The sequence below is a fragment of the Mirounga leonina genome, unplaced genomic scaffold (assembly GCF_011800145.1).
Source record: "Mirounga leonina isolate KUSES-001 unplaced genomic scaffold, KU_Mleo_1.0 Mir_176, whole genome shotgun sequence".
Classification (NCBI taxonomy): domain Eukaryota; kingdom Metazoa; phylum Chordata; class Mammalia; order Carnivora; family Phocidae; genus Mirounga; species Mirounga leonina.
The window spans coordinates 43,787,079-43,802,164 of NW_023270454.1; the positions used below are offsets into that span (position 1 = coordinate 43,787,079).

At 35.4% G+C, this 15,086-nt stretch overlaps 1 protein-coding gene across 2 annotated transcripts in view; it reads left to right on the forward strand.

The window, feature by feature from the left end:
• The window catches only part of CLGN (calmegin), a 58,839-nt gene that overhangs the window by 25,181 nt on the left and 18,572 nt on the right, over positions 1-15,086 (forward strand). For both annotated transcript variants that reach the window (XM_035023023.1, XM_035023024.1), the window contains exons 5-8: positions 1,557-1,698; positions 5,575-5,656; positions 7,090-7,282; positions 10,209-10,398. In XM_035023023.1, the coding sequence (XP_034878914.1) occupies positions 1,557-1,698; positions 5,575-5,656; positions 7,090-7,282; positions 10,209-10,398 (607 nt within the window). The remainder of the gene's footprint in view (positions 1-1,556; positions 1,699-5,574; positions 5,657-7,089; positions 7,283-10,208; positions 10,399-15,086) is intronic.

The following is a 15,086-nucleotide window of genomic DNA, read 5'->3' on the forward strand; positions in this document are numbered from 1 at the left end:
CTCTTTCCATAGTTTGGCTATTGTGGACATTGCTGCTACAAACATTGGGGTGCAGGTGCCCCTTCAGATCACTACATTTGTATCTTTGGGGTAAATACCCAGTGCAATTGCTGGGTCATAGGGTAGCTCTATTTTCAACTTTTTGAGGAATCTCCATACTGTTTTCCAGAGTGGCTGCACCAGCTTGCATTCCCACCAACAGTGTAGGAGGGTTCCCCTTTCTCTGCATCCTTGCCAACATCTATTATTTCCTGACTTGTTAATTTTAGCTATTCTGACTAGGGTGAGGTGGTATCTCATTGTGGTTTTGATTTGTATTTCCCAGATGTTAAGTAGTGTTGAGCATTTCTTCATGTGTCTGTTGGCCATTTGGACGTCTTCTTTGGAGAAATGTCTGTTCATGCCTTCTGCCCATTTCTTGATTGGATGGTTTGTTCTTGGGTGTTGAGTTTGACAAGTTCTTTATAGATTTTGGATACTAGCCCTTTATCTGATATGTCATTTGCAAATATCTTCTCCCATTCTGTTGGTTGTCTTTTGGTTTTGTTGACTGTTTCCTTTGCTGTGCAAAAGCTTTTTATCTTGATGAAGTCCCAATAGTTCATTTTTGTCCTTGCTTCCCTTGCCTTTGGAGACATGTCTAGCAAGAAGTTGCTGCGGCCAAGGTCACACAGGTTGCTGTCTGTGTTCTCCTCTAGGATTTTGATGGATTACTGTCTCACATTTAAGTCTTTCATCCATTTTGAGTCTATTTTTGTGTGTGGTGTAAGGAAATGGTCCAGTTTCATTCTTCTGCATGTGGCTGTCCAATTTTCCCAACACCATTTGTTGAAGAGACTGTCTTTTTTCCCATTGGATATTCTTTCCTGCTTTGTCGAAGATTAGTTGACCGTAGAGTTGAGGGTCCATTTCTGGGCTCTCTATTCTGTTCCATTGATCTATGTGCCTGTTTTTGTGCCAGTACCAGACTGTCTTGATGATGACAGCTTTGTAATAGAGCTGGAAGTCCGGAATTATGATGCCACCAGCTTTGCTTTTCTTTTTCAACATTCCTCTGGCTATGCGGGGTCTTTTCTGGTTCCATACAAATTTTAGGATTATTTGTCCCAGCTGTGTGAAAAAAGTTGATGGTATTTTGATTGGGATTGCATTGAATGTATAGATTGCTCTAGGTAGCATAGACATTTTAACAATATTTGTTCTTCCAATCCATGAGCATGGAATGTTTCCGCATTTCTTTGTGTCTTCCTCAGTTTCTTTCATGCGCGTGGTCCCTAGTTTTCTGAGTACAGATCCTTTGTGTCTTTGGTTAGCTTTATTCCTAGGTATCTTATGGTTTTGGGTGCAATTATAAATGGGATCTACTCCTTACTTTTTTTTCTTCTGTTTCATTGTTGGTGTATAGAAATGAAACTCATTTCTGTGCATTGATTTAAAATTTTGTTTTATTTTTCCCAAATCAGCCTTCAAGAAAAAATCTTATTGGTCACTGCTAGTAAATAATTTGTAAGTCAGTGTTTTGAGTTTTAGTTTAATTGCTTTGCTTTACATTTTAGGAAGATGGGAAATAGAAGAATTGAAAGAAAACCGAGTGCCCGGTGACAGAGGCCTGGTACTGAAATCTCGAGCAAAGCATCATGCAATAGCTGCTGTATTAGCAAAACCCTTCATTTTTGCTGATAAACCCTTGATCGTTCAGTAAGTTTTATTATGGTTTACAGTACTTTTTCTGAAATTTGTATTAGTTTTGTATAATTTGGCTTCCGAATATAGTTATAATGGGTATAAAATGGGCATAAAAATCCAGATTTCCTTTTCAGTTTCACTTACTTAAATACACAGTGCATGTATATACACAGACTCTCTGAGGTTTTGAGGGAAAGCCAGGTCGATTTAAAAATTATATAATATATACTATAATATAAAAAATTCTGCCACCATAGACTATATAATACATACTGAGATCACCCTTTTTATTTTAACTCTTTTCTTAAAATTACTTGCTCTGAGGATATTAATTTGAGTATATTCAGAATAGAACCATAAATGTTGCTGTTAAACCAGTTATAAGATTCAAAGGAAACAAATTTATTTTAAAAAGTATATGCAGGGGCGCCTGGGTGGCTCAGTCGTTAAGCGTCTGCCTTCGGCTCAGGTCATGATCCCAGGGTCCTGGGATCGAGCCCTGCATCGGGCTCCCTGCTCGGTGGGAAGCCTGCCTCTCCCACTCCCCCTGCTTGTGTTCCCTCTCTCGCTGTGTCTCTCTCTGTCAAATAAATAAATAAAATCTTTAAAAAAAAAAAGTATATGCATATATAGATCAGTGTCTTTCCACCTTTTATTTTTTTAATGTTTTAAAATTAAAATTTAATTTAACATATAGTATATTATTAGTTTCAGAGGTAATTTAGTGATTCAGCAGTTGCATATAACCCCCAGTGCTCATTCCATCGAAGGGCACATGTTTTCACAGACAATCCTTTCCTCCCCTCCCCGACAATGTGACATAAACTGGTTTTATTATGATGTTGCTTACATGTATACCGTCATAAAATCAGGTATAAATTCTTCAATATTCACCTACATAAAATGGATATAAGACAAAATAGATCTATACAAATACAATTACAAAGCTGATAAAATTCAAATTAAAAACAAAAGGAAATGCATAAATGTTATTTTCTCCCTTATGTGAGAAGATTTGGCTGTCCAAAGTTAATGACAACACAAGAAATATTATTAACTGTAAAGTATATCACTCTAGAACCCTTTCAGTTTTTTTGTTAACATTGTTAAGCATGTTCCTACATAGTATAACTAAAATGTCATTTTGTGTTTTAGCAGTTTTAAAAAATATGGCATTTGGTGTAATTGGCTTAATTTTTTGCTTGTGTCGCTTTGGCTTAGTTGCACTGTCATGTGAATAAATTTAAAATCTTAAATAATGTCAAATAGTATATGATTATTATTTTAACAAATTAAAAATGTTTTTACAAGTACTTATTGGAACGAATATTTAAGCTTGATATTATTTGTCATTATTCAGGGTTTGGCCTTTCTTTTTTCTTGAAAGTTTGAAAGTAATCCTATTATTCTGTTGAAACTTATTTGAATATAATATCACTTTCTATTTTGATCCTTTGTGGCTTAAATGAAAGGGAAAGAAAAATAATAGAAAGTGTAATATTTTCAGAGTAAAATGAATCAAATTTAGTATTTTCAGAAAGTATAAATCACTGCTAGGCAAGTAAGCAAAAGATAGAAACAAAGATTGGATAATAAGTCTAGAAGAATTATTAAAGTAATTGTGAAATTATGTCCTGAAAAAAGAAGAGGAGGGCCAACAGGAATTGAATAGAAGTCTTTGCTATGCTTAAAAACAACTCAAAGAAGGAGAGTGAATGTCTGCTCTTAATATTGATAAAATGAAATGGGATATTAAAGAAATTTTATATTAACTACTATAAATACTATGGACTCATAATATAACTTTCCTCTAAAACTGCTTTTCCCACATGGTGTACATGTTAATATGCATTGTGTGGTCATATAAGCTTTAGAAATGAAGAATATCCCAGACATGAGGAAGCATATTTGCTTGACCATTAAAGACTTGGAGAAAGAAGTTCTACATGCAGAAACCTGTTTCTAACTTCAGTAGTGTGTTTTCCAGACATATTTGACCACAGAATTTCATCCCCCAACAAGAATTACTGCTTCGTAGGACAGTGTGGGGAATGATAGTCTTACAGAAGATAGGGTTGCCACATACTCTTACACGTCCTCCTTTTTCCTGTGACCAAGGAATAGCAGCAGTTGAGCTATATGACACACATTTCACTGATCTCTAATCCACTGTGAATTATTTGCATTAGGTACAATTAATGATTTGAAAACTCTGGAAGTTTGCAATGTAAGAAATAGACATAATGATTGGGTCTAGGCATATTACAACCACAAAGCTATGTTCATATTTATAGAGATAGTTTACAACATTTTTTTTTCAGTTCTTACCTTTTCACAGAACCCTTGTCTTGAGATCACCTATAATAAAACTATCTTTTTATTTTATTTTACCTGAAATAATTAATATTTACCTTTAATTCACACTGTGTACCATTTCTTACTTTATAGTCTGTAAAAACATGTTCCATGAGAAAAAATTTCTTTGTCGGCTACTGCTTAAAATAAAAATAGTGACAAGGCTTTGAGGAAAACAAACTGTCCTTTATTTCAAAAATGAAAAAGAACAAACCCTTTCGTTTGATCCTACAGAAGCTAACATTTTGGGCATCTGTCCATTGCTGTGCATGGTATTATTTAAGCATCACAATCCTTTGTGGTCCTCGAGCTTGAATAATTTGCCTTTACACTAGGTGTCACTAGAGTAAGTGGCAGAATCAAGGATAAATCTCAGGTCTCTCTGGCTCCAAAGTACATGCTGGTAAGACTTCTTGAGAAACAAAGCAGAGTAGAAAGTAGTGGGAAAGATCACCAAAATCTGGCAACTCAGATAGTCATTTAAGATTTTACTGTATTTCCTTTGTTCTTTTCAGTGCAAAATATATATACACTAACTAGGTTCAAACTATCAAACAGTTTTGTATGCTATTTTTTCGTTGTTTTTACTTTTGTATCACTAAAGTTTTTTTTGTTTTTTTTTTTAGAAACATTTTAAACTGCAGTCCTTTCTTAAAATTATCACTGGTTCCTGTTGCTTCTCTAGTTTTCATCTCTTTTTCTTTTAATTCATCAAACCGAATCACAGCCATTTTGGTTTTTACTGTTTTTCACTCTGAGGGCGATTTCATTGATTATTTCACATGTAATTCAATAATTTACCAAAAATTTCTCCTGAATATTGCTCAGTATGTCTATATCAATTGCCTAAACAAGACTATTTCCTTTAAAAAACAAAACAAGAAAAACTTTTGCTGAAAATTACACAGTGTTGCAAATCTATGAAAAGGCTCTCACATCAGTTCAGTCTTTCAGTTGTTTTTCTGTATTTCTTGGCTGTTAAGGTCTGAAATACTTCAGGTTATTGACTGAGATTATGAAATCTCTTTGCTGGAGGTATTTAATTAAATGTACAAGTTATCTAATATGGTTAGGTGTAGTTGAATTAAAATACAAATTAGTGAACCGGATATATCTAAGATCTATCAGCAATTTCTTAGAAATCTGTTGCTGTGGCTATGGTCCTCATAATCTTCATTTTTTAGTTTATAAAGAAATATGCATAGTGTATACGTTACCTGAATTTGAAATTTCCTATTATAGTATTAAAGTATCTTACCCTTAATTCAGCAGTTTTGATGGAAAAAATTATTTCAACAAGTTGGTTGGCTTTTCTATAGTTGATTATAATCATTCTCTTTTTAATATTTTAAGGATGTGCATAGAAAAAGCATTTCTGCTTATTCCCTATATGTTGTGGATATGCTTTTTAAGAGCTTTCTGGTAATGTAAAACATTTGTGTTTAAATGAATTGAGAGTAATACATTCGATTTTGAAGAGCAATTAGTAATTTTTTATTTATCAGCAGTATGATTCTTTTTCCCTTCATTTAGATATGAAGTAAATTTTCAAGATGGTATTGATTGTGGAGGTGCATACATTAAACTCCTAGCAGACACTGATGGTTTGAATCTGGTATGATATTTTAATGTTTAAGAAAACCTTATTAAAGTTAATACTTTTAAGGAGTAGGTGAGAAAACTGTAATTTTTATTTTCAGCTGAAATCGAAAAGAACCTTAAAAATCTTAACCAGCATGAGTTTGTATAGCTTTCCGGGTGTGCCTTCAAGTTTCATACCCAGTTGTGTTACTTGATGGCATCGGTTTTGTAATCTTTAGCAACATAATAAAGTTTGCCATGTCTGTAAGTAAAAAATAACATGGTGCTTATCAATGTCATTGAAAGATCGGCTTTGAGTTATTTTCTTTACAAATTAAGAAGCATAAATTTGTTTGGAGAAGTAAAATAACAGAGCAAAGCAGTAAAATGAAATGGCCAAAGAACCAAATAAAAAAGGTGGGTCAGTTCAGGAGTTGGTAGTCTACAAAAAATAACGGGTTAAAATGTTTTGAGAAGGAAGCAAGTGTATTAGGTTGGAGACATTTCTTGTAGCATTCTCCTGCCGGGGGCTGTGTCAGGGCTTCTGCATATAACAGACATAAGATAAATGAGACATCAGTGAGATATTTGTCAGAATGCATGGCTATGCATAGGCTGTGAAACATGGGTTAAAGGATTCATGTTACTATTATTAGAATTAGTTAAAGGGGAGCCCATTTGTAGTATAGGTTGGAGCTCTTGTTTTGGGTATCATCGTAAGATGACCATCACTCAGAAGTACAATAAAGTTAAATGCTAGGTATTTTTCTCAGCACTTTATCTGATTAACTCAGTTAATCCTCAGAGAACCCTTATAAGGTAGGTACTATTATTATTTCCATATTTGAAAGGTAATGAAACATTCAGGAGTACATCAAGGCTAAGAAGTTTACTCAGGGCCACATACAGCTGGTTAAGGGCAGTGGTAGGATTTGAACCCCGGGATCTGACAACAGACCCATGCTTTTAGCTAACAGGCCATGCCAAATAAAGAGAAATTACTAGTAGTAAAACAGGGAGCATGTCTCTGTGTCTGTGTTTGTGTCTGAATCTCTCTTTACTCTGTGCTCAGGAAGGTTATTCTCTGGTGTCTTCTTGAATAATAGTAATGGTAATCATTGTAGTCTTGAAGTCGTAAGTATGCTTTTCTCTGTGCTTAATTTTCTTAACAAAATATTAATAGTTCAGATTTACATAAAGTAATTAAAGCTTATCATGATGTTGGTAGGGTGGTTTCAGCTTCTCTCCTACATCTTCAGGAAGGACGTAGTATGTGCATTTTTTAAAAATCTATTTTTGAAAGAAAAATTGTCTTTTTTCTACATCTTTTATTGTCACTTGTGTCAAATAATTCTTTGGTGATTTAGCATTTAATACATTTTTATAACCTCTACGCAATTGGATAGAATAGAAAAATTCATCAAATACTCTAATTCTGGACTAATCCCAACACATCTCTCTTTGAAGGAAAACTTTTATGATAAAACATCCTATACCATTATGTTTGGACCAGATAAATGTGGAGAAGATTATAAACTTCATTTTATCTTCAGACATAAGCATCCTAAAACTGGAGTTTTTGAAGAGAAACATGCCAAACCTCCAGATGTAGACCTTAAAAAGTTCTTTACAGACAGGAAGACTCATCTTTATACCCTTGGTATATCCTTTTAATTGATTCATAAATTCAAAAATATTCACTGACTACTCATATTTTCATGGCAGGTGCTTTGGGAGAAACAAACATGGATCCTACCCTTAAGGAACTTACCTTTTCAGGATAATTATAATGCATATAGTGCAGGTAGAGAGTAAAGTGCCATATGAGGGGTGCATATGAGGTAAGAGTTCAAAAGCAGTATTACTTCCAGTGTGGAGACTGAGAGAAAACTTAGTGAGGAAGATTATATATTAATTAGTCTTGAAGTGTGGCTGGAACATGGAAAATAGGAGAAGGATATTTGAGGTGCTGTGACGTTAGTGGTGCTGGAAGAACAAGAAACTGGAAAAGAAGATAAAAGAGTAAGAAGTCCTTGATGCACAGCTCAGAAGCTTGGGCCTTACAGACTGTTGTGATTATTGTTAGATCCTACCTCATGGGAGTTGTGGCATGTATTTAAACTTCGGAAGAGAAAGTATTGAGCAACCACTTTATTAACATATTTAGCTTTACTTTAGTAAATAGGAGTTTCCATAGACAATGAGTGGGAGAAACATTACAAGGGATTGTTTCTCTTCTCCCCAAGCGTGTAAGGTTCTGGAGCTTTGCTGTGTCCATGATTATTTAAAATCGTAGCGTGTCAGAACCTGACAGGACAACTCTATCCAGGACTAAGATATTTCAGTTTCCTTTCCAAAGACTGCAGTTGCTGAAACATTCATGTCTGCCAAGGCAGTGACCAATTTTATTTTTAATGTCAGCATTGACAGTAAAGAGCTTTTTTTGAAACTGGAAAATAGAACTGGATGTTTGGGGGAACATAAACTGTAGAGATAATGAGAAATTATAACTAGAACAGGACAAATGAATTTCATTAGTCTTTGTACAAACTTGGTGAAAAGCAACTTGGTGTGATATATCAAAGACCCTAAGTTTATGTGTTTTGAAACCACAATTCCATTTTCAAGAATTTATCCAAAGAAAATAACCCAGAAGAAATAAAATGAGCTATGTGTGAAAATATACTGTAAATTTAAAGCCACCCGAATGTTAGAGTAGGAATTTTATATACAATACAAAAATGATAACCATGGAAGTGTTTAGCAACAGGGGAGAATGTTTATAATATTAAAATGTCAAAAGAAAATGAGATTCAAAGTGGAGGAGCATCCTCATGGTGGCCATTAGACAAATTATGCAAATAGATTAGAAAAAGAAAACTAATTTTCATTAGTCGCCTAATGCATGCCGTGCTCTGTGCTAGGTACTTTGTTTAGAACCATCATGTGAGGTGAGCAGGTTCTCTCAACTTTACCTTAACTTAGGTTAAGTAACTTGCTCTAGGAAAAAAAAGGAACTGGTAGGACTAGAATTGAAATTCAAGTCCAACTTACAAACATTTGCTTTCTTACTACTACACACAAAAACTTTGTTGTACTAGGATTATTGAATGACTTTTTAAAAAATTTTCTGTACCACTGTTATATTTTTATAACATCATTTTGTAGTTGTTCTAAGAACCTCACAGAGTATCTTAAAAGGCTTTATAATCCAATGCTTTTTACTGTAAATTCATTTAAAATATTTAGTATAGTTTTAGACAAAGATGTCTTTTCACATATGAGTATTTGTCACATGCTTTTTTTGTTTTAACTGTAATTTTAAAAAATTTCAGTTGCTAAATTTATTCAGCACATTCTTTTCAAGATTTTTCTTGAGAAATGCCTTTTTTGAATCAGGAAGAATCTAGTACTTTTTTTTTTACATTTAAGATCTTACTCTGCTTAAATCTTGACTTTTTCCTTTGTGTAGTAGTATAGTTTTATAATCTCAGCTGTAATAGAAGAGGAAATATTGAAGGAAAAGAGAAGAGAGAAAACATTGAGTGTTTGTGTTATTTGATTTGTATATAAATTGTAGTATTTGATTTTGATGTAAGTAACTTGGTATTGTTGTGACTGAAACCTCTGGAGATTGTTCTTGCTTCAGAACTGTTTCTTCAGAAAGTGGTAGACCGCTTACTAAGTTGGGATGATCCTTACATTCGTTGACAGCTCCTACTTTGTAGCTTACTGAAAGCAAATGTTAGGCAGCTATTTTCATTTACCATTCTTTCCAAAGATATAAAGTTTACCCACTTTACCCACTACCCCCAAGTTTACAGAAGGAGGAGAGAACTTTTGTTTTGTCATTACAATGGAAAAGGGGGTTCAATATGACACTTGACTTGGGAACTTTTAGAGAGCTAGAAGTCACCTCCAAACAGACAAGTGTAAGCTTGAATATTTCCGATCAACCTTAAGATATTTTACACAGCAGTGTATGAATCATTGAATTTGAAATGCCAATGAACTTTAAAATTTTCTAGGAAATGGTAGTCATGTATCAATGTGAATTTCCTGATTTTGGTGACTAGATTGGGGTTATGTAAGGGAATGTCCTTGTTTGTAGGAAATAGACATTAAAACATACAGGGATGATGTGTGTGAAGTCAGTAACTTACTCTCAAGTAGTTCATGAAAAAAGTCCTTTATTGTGCATTTGCAACTTTTGAAGTTTGAGATAGTTTCAAAAAAGTATTTTGAAATACTGAAGAAGATTGGATTGCATTCTGTAATTATAAAAAAGTGAAGCTGACTGGTTGTGAGAGTCCAAAACTGAGTTAGCTACTGGATATTCTTTATTTCAGAAGTAATGGAGCTTTTCATTAAATTATGATTACTTAAGACAAAATTTTATATTTGGTTTTAGAAAACATTATACCTAGTGATCTTAGCATATTTTGATTTAATACATTATAATTCCTCGATTTCTGGTTGAGAAAAAAATTTACCCGTGAAATTTAGGGTAGTTTTCTTATTTAGAAGATTATCTTTTAAAATGTCAGTCATTATGATAAGTGTAATATATTTAAATTGGTCTTTAGTGATGAATCCAGATGACACATTTGAAGTATTAATTGATCAAATAGTTGTAAACCAAGGAAGCCTATTAGAAGATGTGGTTCCTCCTATTAATCCTCCCAAAGAAATTGAAGATCCCAGTGATAAAAAGCCTGATGAATGGGATGAAAGAGCAAAAATCCCAGATCCTTCTGCTGTCAAACCCGAAGACTGGTAAGTGAAGAATTCAGTAGCAAAATATTAGTTGGTGTAATTCAGTAATGAGATATTCCATATAAGCGAAGTTTACAACCAGTAAAGCATAGTCTTTTAAACATTAAAATTACTTATTTTGACTATTTTGGGTGAAATACTTACCCAAAATAGATTTTATAGGGGCACCTGGGTGGCTCAGTTGGTTAAGCTTCCGAATCTAGATTCTGGCTTGGGTTGTGATCTCAGGCTTGTGAGATTGAGCCCCACGTCCAGCTCTGCTCTGGGTATGGAGTCTGCTTAAGATTCTGTCTCTACCTCTCTCTTTACCCCCCCCCAAAAAACAAACAAAATAGATTTTGTATATCCTTGCCTTTTAATCATCTTAATTTTCATTTTAATTAATATTTTAATTTTCTTGCCTTTTTCAATATTTTTTTTTAAAGATTTTATTTATTTATTTGAGAGAGAGAGAATGAGAGACAGAGAGCATGAGAGGGAGGAGGGTCAGAGGGAGAAGCAGACTCCCTGCCGAGCAGGGACCCCGATGCGGGACTCGATCCTGGGACTCCAGGATCATGACCTGAGCCGAAGGCCGTCGCTTAACCAACTGAGCCACCCAGGCGCCCTCAATATTTTTTTTATGTCTGGTGCTCTGTGTGTGTGTGTTGTGGGGGGAATTCCATGAATCTAAAACACCAAAACTTGAATTTTAATTCCTAGTTTGATCTTTATCATGTATGTGTGTGCATATTTTATATATTTAGTCTTTTCTAAATACAGCCATATGTTCAACATCTTATAAAATGATATAGGATTCACTCATATTAGATTGCTTAGCTGAGTATTTGTGTTGTTTTCATTCTATAGGATTATGAGTGTTTTCCTTAAAAGAAATGTATTCAGTTCCCGAGTTCCCATAGCTTTGAGTTCAGATGAGAGATACCTGTTAGCTCGTCCTAACTCACCTGGTTCCTAGGAGGCAGGAAACAGAGTGGCTAGCTGACTGGTTCTGGCTCAGGCTCTCTCCTGTGGTTGGAGTCGGGCATTCATCTGAAGGTTTGACCCTGGCTATAAAGTGAGCATCTGCTTCACTTTATAACTGGCTTATGTGGCTGTTGTCAGGAAGTTTCAGTGCCTTGCCACTTGGGCCTGTCCTTATGTGCGGTCATGGCATGGTGGATGGCTCCACCAGAGGGAGTGACCACAGCGGGGGAGAGAGCACACCCACAGAAATTGTAACACCTTTTGTAGCCTAATCTCAGAAGTGACCGGTCAGCACTTCAGCTGTATTCTGTCACATAGTCTAACCTTGTCTGGTACATTTGGGAGGGGTACTACACGAAGGCATAAATACTAAGTATAATTTTGTTTTTTATTTCTTTATTTTTTAGAGGGCTGGGGAGGGGCAGAGGGAGAGGGAGAGAGAGAATCTTAAGCAGGCTCCACACCCAGCATGGATCTCACAACCCTGAGATCATGACCTGAGCCAAAATCCAGAGTTGGATGTTTAACCAACTGAGCCACCCAGGTGCCCCACTAAGTATGATTTTTTAAAGTTCTGTTCTTAGTTTACTAAGAGTTTTGTTTTTTTCCAAGATTGGGTGCTGGATTTTGTAAAGTACTTTTGTGCATCTGTTGATGACCATGTGGGTTTTGTCTCTTATTTTTTTAGTATGGTGTATTATATTGATTGATTTTCAATATTAGACTAACCTTGCAGTGCACCTGGTCAGCAAATATTGTCCTTTTTATATTTGCTGGATTTTCATTGCATGTTTTCTGTCAGATTTATCAAAGTGTAATTTTCATAAAGGTGAATTCATTTATTTTAGATATACAGTTCTGTGGTATTGACAGACAGACATACACAATGATGTAACTATTACCACAATCATTATATGGAATATTTCTGTCATCCCAAAAAGGTTCCTCATATCCTTTATAATCACTTCCTCCCACCCTTACGCCCTGCAACCACTGATTTGATATCTGTCTTTTAGAGCTTTGCCTTTTCCAGAATATCATATAAAATGGAATCATATGGTATACAGCTTTTGTTTCTGGTTTCTTTCACTTAAATAATACTTTTTGAAATTCATCCATATTTTTGTTTATATAAGTGGTTAGTTTTATTTTAGGGATTTATAGGGATTCATCATAATTTGTTTATCTAGTCACACATTGATGGAAATTCTGGTTGTTTCCAGTTTGGGGCAATTATGAATAAAGTGTTTATAAACACTTGTGGACAGGGCTTTGTGTGAACATAATTTTTCCTTTTTCTTGGGTAAATACCTAGGAGTGGGATTGCCAGATTATATAGTCAGTATATGTTTAAATTTCTAAGAAACTGTCAAACTTTTCCAAAGGGCTATACCATTTTGCATTCACACTAATATTAAGTAAGAGTTATAGATCTTATACATTTATGGCATTTGGTATTATCTTTTTATTGAGATGTAATTGACATATAACATTGTATTGGTTTAGGTGTACAACATAATGACTTGATGTGTGTGTTAATTGCAAAATGATTAGCACATTAAGTATAATTGACATCCATTACCACACAGTTACAAATTTGTGTGTGTGTGCATGTGTGTGATGGGAACTTTTAAGGCCTACTCTCTTAGCAGCTTTCAAATATACAATACAGTATTATTAACTGTAGTCACCATGCTCTACATCACATCCCCAGAACTTATTTATTTTATAACTAGAGTTTGTACCTTTTGATCTTTTTTTTTTAAGATTTTATTTATTTATTTGACAGAGAGAGAACAAGCAGGGGGAGTGGCAGGCAGAGGGAGAGGGAGAAGCAGGTTTCCTGCTGAGCAAGGAGGCCGATGTGGGGCTCGATCCCAGGACCCTGGGATCATGACCTGAGCCAAAGGCCGACCTGCCCAGTGACTGAGTCCCTTTTTGATCTCTTGATACTGTTTTTTTGTTTTTGTTTTTCTTTGGCTATTCTAAAAGGTTTGTAGTGATCTCTAATGTCGTTTTGATTTGCATTTCCCTGATAACTAATTATGTCGAGCAACTTTTCACTCACTTCCCATTCATATCATTTCTTTGATCAAGTATTTTTTCAACTTTTTTGTTTTAATTGGGTTATTTTTTATGTTGAGTTATGGAAGCTCTTTATATTCTGGATACAGATATTATATTAGTTATCTATTGCTGTGTAACAAATTATCCCAAAACCTAGCAGCTTAAAACATTATCTCACAGTTTCTGTGATTCAGGAATCTGAGAACAGATTAGCTGGGTCTTCTGGCTCTGGGTTTCTCACAGGCTGCAATTAAGATGTCAGCTGAGACTGTAGTCATCTAAAGGCTCAACCGGGAGTGGATCCACTTTCAATCCCACTGAAGTGGGTTTTGGCAGGGTTCCGTTTCTCAGAGGACTGAATTGTCATTGTTGGACCAAGAGCCTCAATTCCTTGCTGGATGTTGGCCAGAGTCCTCTCTTGGTTCCTTGCAATCTACTCTCCATAGAGTAGCTCACAATATAGTAGCTCTCTTCAAGGAAGTGAAAGTGAGGGAAGAGAGAGTGCAGAGAAGATGGACGTCACAGTCCTTACTGCATTAACAGTGTCCTCCACAAATCCATATCTACCCAGAACCTATGATTATGACTTTATTTGGAATTAGGGTCTTTACAGATGTAATCAAATTAAGATGAGGTCATAACTGAATTAGGATCCAATGTGAGTGGTGTTCTTAGAAGAAGAGAGAAATTTGGACAGATACACACAGGGAGAACACCATGTGACAACTCAGGCAGAAATTGAAGTGATGCATCTATAAGCCAGGGGATGCCGAGTATTGGCAGCACCACTAGAAGCTAAGAAGCAAACTGCCCCTAGAACCTTCAGAGAGAACACAGCCCTTTCAAAACTTTGACTTCTAGTCTCCAGAGTTCTGTCATTTTAAGGCTGTAGTTTGTGGTACTTTGTTACAGCACCTCAGGAAATTAATATATGGTCTTTTATAACTTAATCTTGGAAGTAACATCCCATCAGTACTTTCTGTTCATTAGTAGTAAGTTCTTAGGTCCGACCCACACTCAAGGAGAGGGGAGCACCCATGGGTATGAGTACCAGGAGGCAGGAGTCACGGGAAACTATTTCAGAAGCTGCCTGCCTCAATCCGAGATGACTGCAGTCCTGGCCCGTTCTTTGATTCCAACCTGTCAGAGACCCTGAGCAGAGCACCCAGTAAGGGATGCAGATTCAGAAACTACAGTAGTAAACATTATTTTAAGCTCCTAAATTTTGGGGTTATGCAGCAATAGTCAATTAATACAGATATGCATCATGCAGATATTTCCTCTCACTCTGAGGATTGTCCTAATTTTCTTTTTTTTTTTAATATTTTATTTATTTATTTGACAGACAGCGAGACAGGGAATATAAGCCAGGGGGGTGGAAGAGGGAGAAGCAGGTTCCCCTTGAGCAGGGAGCCCGATGTGGGGCTCGATCCCAGGACCCTGGGATCATGACCCGAGCTGAAGGCAGACGCTTAACGACTGAGCCACCCAGGCGCCCCTGTCCTGATTTTCTTAACAGAGAACAGAGTTTTAAATTTTTATGGAGTTCAGTTTGTCAGTATTTGTCTTTGATGATTCATGATTTTAGTGTCTTACCTAAGAAATCTTTGCCCAAATGAATGTCACAAATATTTGTGCTTTTTTCTAGACAAATA